The following is a 14,418-nucleotide window of genomic DNA, read 5'->3' on the forward strand; positions in this document are numbered from 1 at the left end:
GTGATTTGATATGTTTAGTCATCTCATTGGTAGGTCGCTTCATCAACACTCTTTTCTCTTCATCCACAAGAACACCAATGCAATCATTCAAAATATTGGTTTGAATGGATTCCGTAACACTTTGGTTTCCAGTGGATACATCGGGTTTGAACATCTTTCTGCGTTTAAACTCCTCTGGCAACAGTAACGAGCCAGTGGCACACTCGAATGAAACGAGAATCTGTCCCACCTTGAAAGTAGCCTTCTTGACTAGTTCACTGTCTTCCTCTGATAACAAGCCGTCACCTTCTTCCTCATTATCTTCAGTAGCCTTTCTCCAAAATTTTTCCTTCTCTTTGAATGACTCCTCCATCTTAGACCTGCGCTCAACATCTTTTTCTCTCAACAAACGTCGTTTTTGGGTCCGAGAAAGAGGTTTTGGGAACTTTGGATGTTCTACCCGCTTCCATACGCCATCGGGGGTTACTCTGGGAGGGACAACAAAACAGGGTTTCCTTTCATATTTTCTATCAGAGCCTAAAGGTGCTGACCTCTGTATTATCTTCTGGAATACCTACGGGTCACTTCTTCTCTTGCCATTTTCCAACCCAGGAAATGAGCTCCTTCTGAGGCACTGGTTCTCTCGCCGTTTGTCCAAAGATTCCCTATCATACCTCATATTCCTTCCACCATAATGCATACTAACCCCATCGTAATAGCGGTCTTTTTCATGAAAAATTTCTGTTTTCTTCTCCTTTACCTCAAATATCATTTTCCGAGGCACCCAACACTTCTTTAAAGTAAATCCCGGAATAATGGACCTATCCTCACCTCCACTCATTCTTCTTTCATTGATTAAGAAATGCAAGTCAGTACTGCTCACATTCACATTGGCTACCGGGGGAAAAGAATCTTCATCCACTATCATTGTTTCTTTTTTCTCAGGAAATTTTAGGACTCCCTTGTTGATTTTTTATGCAAGACATTTTTGAAAGCCCAACAAGCATTAATACTATGGTTGAAAAAATTTTGATACTTACAGTAATCTTTTCCTTTCATCTCCTTCCTGTTGGGTAGCTTATGATCTGGGGGGAACGTTATAAACTTTTCCTTCACCAAGTGATCAAATATTTCTTCTGTCTTTGACGCATCGAAAGTATATGGTGTTTGCACTGTAGGAATATTTTTCTTGGAAAGTTCTTCACTCTTGCATCTTAAGAAAGGGACGGTGTGTGATCCGGAATTTGCCATTTCTACCAAAGCGACTTCCTCAACTTCTTGGAAGTAGGAGCCTACTATAGATTTCCTATTATGACTCTCCTCCCTCAATATTTCTTCATATTCTGATACTTTGGCAGCAAGCTCATAAAAATCACGGAATTACATACCTTGGAACTTCTTTCTAAGTTCAAAATCAAGCCCTCGATGTGCCACCTTCACATACTCTGATTCAGGAAGGAATACTCGGCATCTACTTTTCACTTTCTTGAATTTACAAATGAAATAATTAGAGGGTTCCCCCGATTTTTGGACCACCCTTAACAATTCTGATGCACTAATCTCAGGTACTGTTTGGAAGAATTGTGTATGGAATTGACATTCCATATCATGCCAAGTTATAATAGAATTTCGAGGTAGCGTCGCATACCACGTGAAAGCAGTGCTAGTCAAAGAATTGGGGAACAATCATAATTTGTAATTACAAAAATTCTCCAGATTTGCTAACTCCCCACATTGGATTGTAAACCTTGCCACATGTTTCACCCTAGATTGCATACAACTCTTGAATAACGTCACGTACCGTCTCAAAATCCAACACTAGAGTTTGTCGTAACTGGTGTGGGGGATAGATTGCCCCCCGGTGTTATTCCTTGAATTTGGTACTGCATACCCGCGCATTCCCCCATCACCATACATCCCCGGATGCAAGTTAGGAGACGTCACAAAAAATATATTACCAGCCACTTGTTTATTTTACTGCAATTTTGGTATCTCAACCCCAACTCCTCGTCCCTTTTGTCGGAGGAGTATATCTTTCTTCCCTGGCATATTGGTGCTTCTCCAAAGCGGCGATTTTCACTTGCTTGAGAAATCCCCGATCCCTGGCCTTGATCTTTAAACAGTTTAGTGTCAGCTTCTTGAAGTTTATCATTTTCTGGTGTAATAATCCCGCCTTTTGCAGACTTTCCCCATTCCTTTACTTCTGCCACAAATTCCATCATGATAATAGCGAAAGCTTTGGTCATTTATTTGAGATCACTGTGGATATTTATCTCCATGGTCAACATGAATTTTGTTGCAGCCTCATCGCCACCAGAAATGGAAACTCCTTCCTTCATAGCCTCTTCTTCGAACTGGTGTACGAGTCTTTCAACTTTTCTTCCATCTGCATCAGTTTCTTCTTCCTGTGAGCAATGACATTTTCCCTGTGATGGAGGAATTCCTTCATTCTTCTCAGTACGCTTTGGAGTCATTTGGTCCCACTGGACGTGCCAATTTATTTCTCACGAAACTTGCGGGACGTGCCAGGTACGTGATCGTGCCAAGTTGTGAAATGATCCGACTCCTTTAATCAAACGATGTAGATCTCGATTTGGTCGTAAGTTCTAACTCCTTCGAAATAACTCAAAAGCAAAAACACAAAATGAGAAATATGACAAAATTATAGGAAGAATCCATTAACAACATCAAATCTAATTATGTTGCTATGAACTTGATCAACGTTTTTACAAGAAAGTTGAAGGAATATGTAAAAAATTTATATACTTAACTGCTGGAAATTGAAATAAACAGAAATAGAATTGAGAGAATTCTGCAGAGCTTTGCTGTAGATTTTGTGTTGGATGTCTTTGTTGTTGTTCTTTTTCTGATTCTTCTTTTCTGTTTTTGTTCAACTCCGTATGTTAGTTGAGGCTGTATTTCACGTTCTCTCCACGATCTTCCATGTTGGGTAGTGGCCTTGACTGGTCGCATCGTTCTTTTCCTGGACCAACTGCAATTCTCTTGGGTTTTCATCTGTTGGACTTTTGCTTATGAGCTTCCAAGTTTTTGTGGGCTTCTTGGATTTTTTTTAGGCACAACAAATAGTTTTATGGAAAAGTATAAATTTGGAGGGTAAATCAAAATTTTATATGTAAATAAAATATATTTAAGGATAATTTTGTCAAATAATAGGATGAAAACGCAAGGAGTATAGTTTACAAGTTTTGGAGTATAAATAGTACTCATATGAATATAAAATATTTTGTTCTTTTGCATTAAAAATGTACAGAACTACCATTAATATTCATTCTCTAATTCCACATAAAACAAATAATAATAATAATTAACTCACATGAAAAACCTTTAAACAATCAGAAATTCTTTTACACAATGATTATTAATGTGTCGCTTATACATAAGGCAGATTAATTATAAGAATTTTTCAACCAAGGTTGATGTTGAAACTTCAACTTGTAGATAATTCATGTGGACAATTGTGGGCCTATACATCTACTATGTTGACCATTTCGTTATTCTATGGTATTGATTGATGCGTCTGTTAGATGATTACATGTTAGTATGCTTTAACCTAGAAATATAATTTTTTTCCAGATTACTTCGAAAAATTATTAAATCATAAGCTCAATTACGATCAAAATATTCATTTCTAAAGTAGCACACGCTTATCAGAATACATCGGATCATCCAATGATCATTTTGTGATGTAGTATCCAACTGAAATTGTCAAGTCTGACCGTTAAGTTTTGTATTTGTTTTCTAGTGAACCGATGTTTCTTAAATATCTAGAGTTGAAAATGAGAAGCCAGATATCGTTGCAACAATTAAGAAGATCAAGTATTCATTTTACGTTGCTTTACTGGTTCAATTAATGTATCCATGATTTCGCTCAAGTTAGTTACTTAGTTGTTTGATATTTGAGTTGTTCTATCTCCTGGGATGTCCAGTGTACTTGTATAATTACTTTTTACCTCATTAATAAATGTCGATTTCATTAAAAAAAATCTAAAGAAAATGATGCAACTCCCAATATTGTGTTGTCAATAAAACTGCACAAATATTTATATGGATTAAAACAATCCAAACACATGTGATATATTTGTCTTAGGAAATATTTGTTAAATAAAAGAACATATAAGAGTTTTGTAGTTGTGACAATATATGCTGATATAAATCTTATTGATACTCTGAAGAGCTTCTAATAATGTCAATTACTCGAAAGTGATTTTGAGATGAAAGACTTGTGAAAAATAAAATTTTGTCTCAGACTATAAATTGAAAATTTATTAGTGGATATTTGTTCATGTCATAATACACATAAAAAAAATTAAAAAATACTCTTTTATATGGACAAAACTCATCAATTAACATCAGCAATGATTGTTCGATCACTTGATGCTAAAAAAAATCATTTTGTATATTTTAAGATGGAGAAAATATAATTGATTTAGAAATACCATATCTAAGTGCGATTAGGTCATTATCATATCTCGCAAATTGTATTCGTCCCGATATAGAATTTTCTGTTAATTTTCTAGCTAAATATAGCTCATGTCCAACTCGATGACATTTGAATTGTTAAAAACATATATTTCGTTACCTATGTGGCATATCTGATGTGAGATTATTTTATTCAACAAAATAAAAAGTCTTTTTCAGTTGGAAATGCATATGCATGATATCTTTTTGATCCACGTAAAGATAAATCAAAAACAGGTTATGTGTTTACACGAATAGGCAATGCTATATCTTGGAGGCCAATGAAACAACCTTTGACAATGACATCTTCAAATCACTTTGAGATCATCACAATGCATGAAACTAGTCAAGAACGTATATGTCTGAGATCCATGACACAACATATCTAAGAATCATATGTGTTGTCAACAACCAAAAATAGCCGACAATAGTATTAAAAAATAATGTCACTTTTATTGCACAAGTAAAATGAGGTTACATCGAAGGAGATAGAACAAAACATATTTCATCAAAGTTACCAAAGTAATTATATACGCTACAAGAAAATGATAAAATTGTAATAACATAGCTGACTATTTACAAAAACAGTCAACTTCAACGTTCAAAAAATTGAGCACGAGTTACAAATGTATAGTTAAAGGATCTTTATAATTGAAACCCATATATTTTTTTACTTTTTTTATTTCGCTCGGTTTTTTCCATTTTATTTAACTAACAAAGTTTTAACGAACCAACATTTGAGCCCACGTATATCCGAAATAACTTATTGAGTTAATAATAATCCAAGATATAGTGTTATGAATAAATTGTTACAGAAGATTTTCAATTACCATATCATATTATCTATTACTTAAATTTTGTAAATGTACTATATTACCAGAGATGTTCGGTGAGAATAAAACATTGCTACTTATTCACTCCTCTCTGTGTATTATTTACTACTTACAACAAATTCATTATAAATATTCTGAATATTTTAAATTTAGTTTCAAATGTTGCTTTTTTTTTTAAGGAAAAGTATTTTCGATGTATTCAGTTGTTTTTGAATGTATATATAATATTATATTAAGTATAAGGACCTTAGAATAACTACCTTCGAAGACACCAAAATATTTAATTCCATAATTACCCTTCTTATTCTACTAAAAATCTTTTCAAATCACTCCATAATTTAAACAGAAAAAAAATCAAAACAAAATTTCACTTTTAAATCGAACAACTTTTCTAAATCGAAAATAATTTTGTGTTAATTATTTAATATTATTTGATCAAATTATCAAATTAAAAATAATAATAGCACATGCATTGCATGTGCATCTTTTACTAATTAAAATTAATAAGGAAGCTTGTAGTTGTAGCACTGATACGTATAAAAGGACTCTCGTATGGAGTTATCGGGGCTAAAAAATGAGTAAGTTTTATATTTGTATCTTTGTTGGTTTTTTTTTCATGTTTAGCAACACGTCTTAAATTATGGTAAATTAACGTAGTCAACATTTGGTTCTTAAAGACATGAACAATAGCATACATCAGAGGCACAAACTAACCAAATCGTGTTCAAGGAACATCTTACTCAAGTCGATTTAACACAACTTTAATGCATTAGCTCAATCAAGCCGAAGTCCGAGTAAATCTAATTCGAGGAAAAAAAAGTCGTTCATTTATAAATTTATTTTTTAATGAATGAATGATTCATAATGATACAAGAAGTACTGATAGCATAAAAATTTCAGTCATATCAGAAAGTAAAATAGCAATTCTCCAAGTCGAGCCACAAGATAGATACGTGCTTGAGACTACTTGGGAGTACCACTAAAATATGCATACATCTAAGTATGCATGTATATATTAGGTGAGGATGAGTTTAGCTTAGAGTGTAACATAGACTGATCTAGAGTAGTTCTTTTCTAGAGGACACAATCTGGTGAGGATGCACGAGTACTGCAATGTTACTATCATGGCCAAGTGACGAGATTTTTCCATCTTCTAATGGGTAATTAACAACAAAACCTTCATCAATAGGTTCAAAATCAAACGATACAATCATGGCAAATGATTCAAAGCATAGACCAATAATTAGATGAACCACCACTTTGTGTGGAAAGATGTAAGGTTAATCATAGTTGTTACTTGTTAAAACCCACAAATCTTTGCAACTACACTCAAGTTTCAGCGAGATCCGGCCTTTAGTTCTTGACACGAACTCAGCCCTTCGATAAAAGTATGGATTATCCGTGAAGCAAAATTTGAACGTTATTGTCTCTTCAAAACCAAATGACAGCCAAATAATGAACCAAAAAAAATTGCAAGATAATAGTCATCCCTTCACACTAATAAATGAATACCTGTTTAACCCGAACGGCACCTTGCCCTCAACTTTGCCTTTTGTGCTAAGCTCTTCTATTTCTATGCATCTTAGTGAGGACAGAGCTTCTACTAATAGTGCTTCAATTCAGAATTTGAATACATTTTTTAAGCAACGCGGAGTTCAAAAGATTAACTACATGGCACCAAACCAGCACAACTACAAACATCATCAACAGCAAAAAAAACATAATGCAAGAAATTCGACAAACAACTTATTTTAAAGACTAACTGCAAACATCATACAAACCATCAACCACAAAATACTCATAAAAATGCAATTTTGATAGCATATAAAAATCCCAAAACTAAGAATTCAAACTAAAAACAGAGCAGCTCCAATTAGATATGATTCATTTAAAAACACTGCCCAAGTCTATGCCAAACCAAGTGATGATAACAAAAGGATAGGGAAAAAAATCACCAAAAGCCCAATCAAGCAGTGAGCACAACAGCGCCACCGGCTTCCTTAATCTTCTTCTCAGCATTCTTTGACACAAGTTTCGCCTTCACAACAAAAGGTTTATCAGAGGCCAACGACCCCTTACCCAAAACCTTAAAATACCCAAACTGCGTCACGTCTACCATCGGAACCTTATCCTTGGACGCTTTTTCCTTCACATCTTGCGGCACCATCGACCAGATCCTGTCGACGTTTACGGTGGGGCAGAAGAATTTGTTCCGGAGTTTGTGGAAATAGCGCATACCGACCTTCCCGAAGTACCCAGGGTGATATTTATCGAAGAGGATACGGTGGTGGTGCATGCCACCGGCATTACCGCGGCCTCCAGGGTGCTTCCTGTGTTTTCCGATACGTCCATGACCTGCACTCACGTGACCCCGCTTCTTGCGGTTCTTCTTGAATCGGGTCGTCATTGCGGCGGAGGATTTGGGGGAAGAGGCAGGGGACCGCCGGCGGCTCAAGTGCTGAAATGAAAGCTTAAGGGTTTTGGAGTGGTTATATAGTAGAGTTAATTTCTATAAACCCCTTTAATTATTCATTATATTAATTCAGCCTCTTTTATATTAAATAATTTCATTATTTCACACCATTTACCCGCATCCTTATGATTGTGTTCTCTAATAAACTTTTGATTGAGCTCTTTACTTTTATTTTATTTTCTTTTATGAATTACTAGCTATGGAAGCACAACTGTTGCATGTGTCACGAATACACGAGGCAAACATATTGCATATATTGTAACGTAACTCGTAAATAAATAAATGAATTTACATAATAAACAAATATCATGTATTATGTATATATGAAGCAAAACCTGTGTGAGACGGTCTCACGGATCATATTTTGTGAGACAGATATCCTATTTGGGTCATCCATGAAAAAATATTACTTTTTATGCCAAGAGTATTAATTTTTATTATGAAAGTCTCACAGATAAAGATTTATGAAACTGTTTCACAAGAGATCTACTCTATGCATAACGTGTGTTAGACATCTCTATTTTTGAAATATTTGGTCAACTTATAATAGATTAAATAATCAATGAGAGATAAAAAAAAAATCTTCTATCATAATATAATTATTTGTTATATTGACATTCTTTCAAAAACTATATATATGTTATCATGTTAAATATCATCCTTCAATCCAACCATCCGTCTTCACACTACAAAATTTAAAAATACGTTCTAATTATTTTTGTAGATTATATGAAAACACTGATGTTATGTGGTGATACCCCTGTAAAGGTCCGGGTTAATGATGACCCGGGTTATCGGTTGAATAGCCCGGATCAGAAGCCAGCTGCCCGGGCACTTCTTCTCCACCCGATTTCTCATACAGGTACCCAGGTAACCAACTACCCAGGCCACCTCGAGAATTGCACCACACTCGAGTGTGATCGATACAGGCAGTCTAATCCGTCAGAACCACTTGAGTTTGGAGTGTCCGAGAAGTCATCAGAAGCTAGTATGATAAACCGACTTAGTAGGTGGTGTGGTAATCAAGGTAACTACCCATTCTTCCACTATAAATAGCAGGTATTAAAGTCATTTAATGATTCTGAAATCTTTGAACTAAAAGCACTTACATATTTCCTCTCAAATATTGCTTGTGTTCATCAAAAAGCCTGCTGACTTAAGCATCGGAGTGGTCACGCCGGACATCCCTCCGGCGCCCATTCACGAGTTACTTTCTTGTTTACAGGTGTTGATCCAAGCCATTATCTTCACTCAAATTCCCAAACATTATAAATTATTGATTTGGTCCGTTGGAGCCCCGTACCCGGCTTCACCCATTTTAACGAGATCGCATCATTGGCGCCGTCTGTGGGAAAACACTGAGTTCGAGACGTTGATATGGCTCGTACGAGAAGAACCAACCAGGGTAATTCTCACGCCCAGGGTGATGGGGGGCAAACTTCAAGACAAGCTGATGTTAATAACATTGGAACAAACCTCATTACCCTGACCCCGGAAGAGTTAAAGAAAATGATGGCCGATGCCGTTGTGCTAGCTATGGCCAGGAAGGAGGTCTCTCACCCTGTCACACCACCTGGTGATAAGCAGGGACGTGATCAGGGATTTGAGCAGGAGCAGGAGCAGGGGCAGGGAAGGAGGGATAACGAGATGGTAGGAGAAGACGAGGGATCCAGCGCTGGGTCCAAATCTCCTACCGTGGCAGAGGAATTGATGGAATTAAGGCAGAAGATGAAGGTCTTGGAAGGACAGTTGGAAAGACGGAGCGTTGCCCGGGCAGTCCCGAGAGGATGCCCGTTTTCTGATATCATCGTCCGGGAGCCTCTTCCTGGAAATTTCAAATCTGCGAAGGTGAAAGACTATGATGGCAATGCAGACCCGGAGGAACACCTGGCCAGGTTTGAAAATATGGTCATGTTGCACTGTTACACTGATAGAATCAAGTGTAAGGTGTTCCTAACAACACTGGTGGATTCAACTCAGAGGTGGTTCGAAGGCTTGACTTCCCAAAGTATCAGTTCCTTTGGAGACTTCCAGAAGGTGTTTTTACACCATTTTAGCAGCAGTAAAAAGTACAAAAAAATTGTTTTTAGTCTTTTTGAAGTTAAGCAGAACCCAGAAGAGAGTTTAAGGGCCTATATCAGAAGATTCAACAGAGTGGCCCTAGACGTCCCTACTTGTGCCACCGAAACAAAGACTACTGCATTCACCCAGGGTTTGAGAGAGGGTGAGTTCTTCAAGTCACTGACTAAGAAGGTGCCGGGAGATTTCGAGGATCTATTGTCGCGAGCAGAAAAATATATCAATATGGAGGAGGCCCATAAACAAAAGAGGGACGCTGTGAGAAAGGAAAAAGGAGACCGGATGTCTAAGCCCGAGGAGAGGGGACAGAAAAGAGGCAATACAGGGCACTTTTCTCACCACGTGCCTCTGAAAATTGCTCGGGAGAGGGAAGTGCAGGAGTGCAGCAGAGATTTGGCCCCGGATCATCAGTTATCCCGGCCAGAAAAGAGTGGATTTTGCACTTTTCACAAAGTATGCCACCATAACACTGAAAACTGCAAGGCACTAAAGGGGAATTATGCCTCACCTTTCATCCCGGGACCCAGTAACAATAGCCAGAGGCCGAGAGTGCCACCTTGGACATCTCGGCCACCAGGATCCAGCGCCCGAGGAGGAAGTGTGAGGAATATCCCGAGGATTGAGCCCAGTAAAAGAAGGGAGCCTGAGCCCGAGAGAAAAAAGAATTCGCCCCCTGCCACAGGAATGATCAAAATGATATTAGGAGGCTCTACTGATGGAGATTCTAACCGGGCGAGAAAGGGGAGAAGCAGGAGGGAATGTTTGGAGGTAGAAGGAGCAAGAAGGAATGAGGGGATCATTAGTTTTGGCCCGGAAGATTTGAGAGGGGTGAATCTGCCCCACAACGACGCCCTGGTGATCCAAGCCCGAGTGGCGAATTATGATATTCTACGGGTCTTCGTGGACTCAGGCAGCTCTGTAAATGTAATTTTTAAAGATGCCTTTGAACAGATGGATTTGCAGGGCTACCACCTAGAGGCTGTGGAGACTGCCCTCTTTGGTTTTGCTGGCCATATGGTTTACCCGGAAGGGGAGATCATGTTGCCATTAACCTTGGGTTCTCAGGATCTTAAGAGGATGGTGATGACTTCATTCACCATAGTGGATTCCCCGTCATCATATAATATCATTTTGGGGAGACCAGCTATGAACGAATTGAGAGCCGTAGCATCCACATACCACCAAAAGATAAAATTTCCAGTAGGAGCTCGGGTGGGAGAAGTCTGAGGAGATCAACCATCCTCTCGGAAATGCTATGTGGAGGCAGTCCGGGCGGATCAGAGTAGAACAAGGAAGGAAGGGAAGAAGGCAAGGGTGGACGGGGAAAGAACGATGGGGAGAGGAGAGGTGCATTTTGTGGCAGAAGAAGAACAAGAAGTAATAGAAATCGGACCAGGCCAGCAAATCCGGGTGGCCCGAGATCTCAGTATACCCACTCAGGTCAGTATGATTCATTGTTTAAAAACTAATATTCGTGTGTTTGCTTGGTCCCAACAGGAGTTGACAGGGATTTCTCCCTTGATAGCAGAACATCAATTGAACATCCTCCCGGGATCTCACCCAGTAAAACAAAAAAAGAGGCACTTTGGCCCTGAAAAGGACAAAGTAATTGATGCACAAATTAAGGAGCTTCTGAAAGCTGGCCACATTCGGGAAATTCAATTCCCCACATGGCTTTCGAATGTGGTCTTGGTACCCAAATCCACCAGGAGGTGGCGCATGTGTGTAGACTTCCGCGATCTCAACAAGGCGTGCCCCAAAGATCATTATCCTCTGCCCAGGATTGATCAGCTGGTGGATTCCACCTCGGGCTATGAATTGCTAAGTTTCATGGACGCATACCAGGGGTACCATCAAATCCCTCTGGCTAAAAAGGATCAAGACAAAGCCAGCTTCATCACCTCGGGAGGTACATTTTGTTATATTGTAATGCCTTTCGGGTTGAAGAATGCAGGGGCTACTTACCAGCGTCTGATGGATAAAGTCTTTGAGAAGCAGCTGGGACGGAATATGGAAGTCTATGTGGATGATATTCTATCCAAATCCCGAGAGGGTGCCAGCTTTATTAGTGATCTAGAAGAAACTTTTGCGACTCTCATGCATTATGGAATCAAGCTTAATCATGCCAAGTGTATTTTTGGCGTGAAAAGTGGCAAATTCTTGGGATTCATTGTGACAGAACGAGGGATCGAGGTGAATCAAGAGAAAGTCAAATCTGTGCTAAGCATGCCATCTCCCCGATCTGTCAAGGAGGTACAAAAGCTAACTGGGAGAATTGCTTCCCTTTCCAGATTTATTTCCCGATCAGCACACCGGAGTTATCATTTTTTTCAAGTCTTAAGGAAGGCCCAGCAATTCGGATGGGATGAGAAATGTGAACAGGCCTTCCAGGACTTGAAAATTCATCTTGCCGGGCTCTCGGTGTTGGTGAAACCAGAACCTGGAGAAAAATTATATGTCTACCTGTCCGCCACAGAGTATGCTGTCAGCTCTGTTCTAATAAAAGAGGAAGGAACTGATCAAAAACCTGTCTATTATGTCAGCCATGCTCTAAGGGAGCCCAAGCTCCGGTATAGCGAAATGGAGAAAATTGCTTTGGCCCTGGTCATGACCGCCCGGAAGCTAAGACCTTAATTTCTGTCACATCAGGTTATTGTTCTTACCAATAGTCCTCTGGGTAGGATCATGACTCACTCTGAAGTATCCGGGCGAATGATAAAATGGACAGTAGAGTTGGGTGAATATGACATCGAGTACAAGCCCCGAGTGGCCATTGAAGCGCATGCTTTGTCAGATTTTTTATCTGAAATGATCCAGCCCAGCGAGGAGGAGGTATGGAAAGTATCAGTGGATGGGGCATCTAGCCTGGTGGGGTGCGGAGTAGGGGTGGTGTTAGTGTCTCCCCTGGGAGAAAAGGTCAAATTAGCATTAAGAATTGATTCCCGGATAACCAACAATGAAGCTGAGTATGAGGCTGTTCTTGCAGGTATTCGAGCTGCCCGAGAAGTTGGAGCTTCTCGTATTATTCTATATTCTGATTCACAGCTCATCACTCAACAAATAAAGGGCATTTATGAGGCTAAGGATGACAGGATGCTTAAATATTTACGGCTCATTCGAGCCCAAGCAGAAAGCTTCATGGATTGGAGTATTGAACAAGTACCCCGGGAAGAAAACAGTGAGGCAGACGCTTTGGCTAAAATGGCTGCTTCCTTATCAGAAGTTAATACCGGGAGGTGCTGCATATTACTCGGCTGGTTCTCTCTACGGAGGAAGAAGTATCACCCATGCCTGAAGATTCATGGATGATACCGCTGATCGCGTACATTACGAACCATGAGCTCCCTGAGGATAAAGCCCGAGCTCAGAAGATCAAAAGACAAGCTCCCAGGTTTGTTCTCTTAAATAAAATTTTGTACAGAAGATCATTCCAAGGACCTCTTTTGAAGTGTTTAAATGAAAAAGAGGTGGATTATGTTCTCCGAGAGATTCATGAGGGGTGTTGTGCCGAGCACCTCGGAGGAATGTCTTTAACTCGAAAAACAATGCTTGCTGGATTCTGGTGGCCCACCTTAAAACAAGATTCTGCTCGTTTGGTCCAGATTTGTGAGGGCTGTCAGCATCATTCGAATTTCAGCTACAGCCCGGCCACTCTCATGAAGCCTATTTGGGCATCCTGCCCTTTTGATCAATTGGGCATGGACATCGTGGGTCCTTTTCCGGTTGCCCGGGCTCAGAAAAAATTCTTACTAGTAGCTGTTGACTACTTTTCCAAGTGGGTTGAAGCTGAGCCTTTAGCAAAGATCACCGAGCAGGAAGTATTGAAATTTTTGTGGAAGAACATTGTGTGCCGGTTCGGAGTGCCCAGGAGAATAATCTCGGACAATGGAAGACAATTTCAAGGCAAAGGAATTACATCATGGTGCCAGGAAATGAAAATCACTCAATCTTTTACCTCTGTTGCATATCCCCAAGCCAATGGTCAAACAGAAGTTGTCAATAGAGTCATTGTGCAAGCATTAAAGGCAAGACTTTAGGGTAAAGGAAAGAATTGGGTGGAGGAGTTACCTAGTATCATATGGGCTTACAGAACTACTCCCCGGGCACCTACTCAAGAAACTCCCTTCAGTTTGGTATATGGTTCTGAAGCAGTTCTTCAGTAGAGATCGGGCAAATTTCTTCCCGGGTAGAATTTTACCCGGAGGACAATGATCAGAGCAGGGCCATGGAATTGGACTTAATAGAAGAAAAAAGGAACATGGCATTTATTCGAATGGAGGCATACAAAAATCGGGTGATGAAATCATATAACAAGAAGGTCCGCATTCGAGACTTCCAAGTTGGGGATTTAGTCATGAAAAAAGTCAACCCTGCTGGGGAAGTTGGGAAGCTGGAAGCCCGATGGGAAGGACCTTACAAAATCACTCGGAGAGTCAACTCGAGATCCTTTTATTTAGAAGATGCGCAGGGACGTCCCCTCAAAAGGCCTTGGAATGTGTTTAACTTAAAGAAGTACTATGCATAATAGATGTAATTGTTTGATGGAAGAAATCAATAAAAATATATATTTTCTCA

General features: G+C 39.3%; 3 protein-coding genes across 3 annotated transcripts; 2 read left to right on the top strand and 1 right to left on the bottom strand.

The window, feature by feature from the left end:
• Positions 1-7,026: 7,026 nt before the first annotated feature.
• Positions 7,027-7,760, bottom strand: LOC142531687 (large ribosomal subunit protein uL15x). The gene has a single exon (XM_075637913.1). It carries the CDS (start codon positions 7,696-7,698, stop codon positions 7,258-7,260), a length of 441 nt encoding a protein of 146 aa, XP_075494028.1. The 5' UTR covers positions 7,699-7,760; the 3' UTR covers positions 7,027-7,257.
• Positions 7,761-9,141: 1,381 nt separating this feature from the next.
• Positions 9,142-11,070, top strand: LOC142530731 (uncharacterized). Its single transcript, XM_075636543.1, has 2 exons — positions 9,142-10,698; positions 10,795-11,070. Exons 1-2 carry the CDS (start codon positions 9,142-9,144, stop codon positions 11,068-11,070), a joined length of 1,833 nt encoding a protein of 610 aa, XP_075492658.1.
• Positions 11,071-12,528: 1,458 nt separating this feature from the next.
• On the top strand, positions 12,529-13,152 carry LOC142530733 (uncharacterized). The gene has a single exon (XM_075636544.1). The coding sequence runs from the start codon at positions 12,529-12,531 to the stop codon at positions 13,150-13,152; it is 624 nt and encodes a 207-aa protein (XP_075492659.1).
• Positions 13,153-14,418: the final 1,266 nt, after the last annotated feature.

Source organism: Primulina tabacum, chromosome 17 (assembly GCF_025594145.1).
Source record: "Primulina tabacum isolate GXHZ01 chromosome 17, ASM2559414v2, whole genome shotgun sequence".
Lineage (NCBI taxonomy): Eukaryota > Viridiplantae > Streptophyta > Magnoliopsida > Lamiales > Gesneriaceae > Primulina > Primulina tabacum.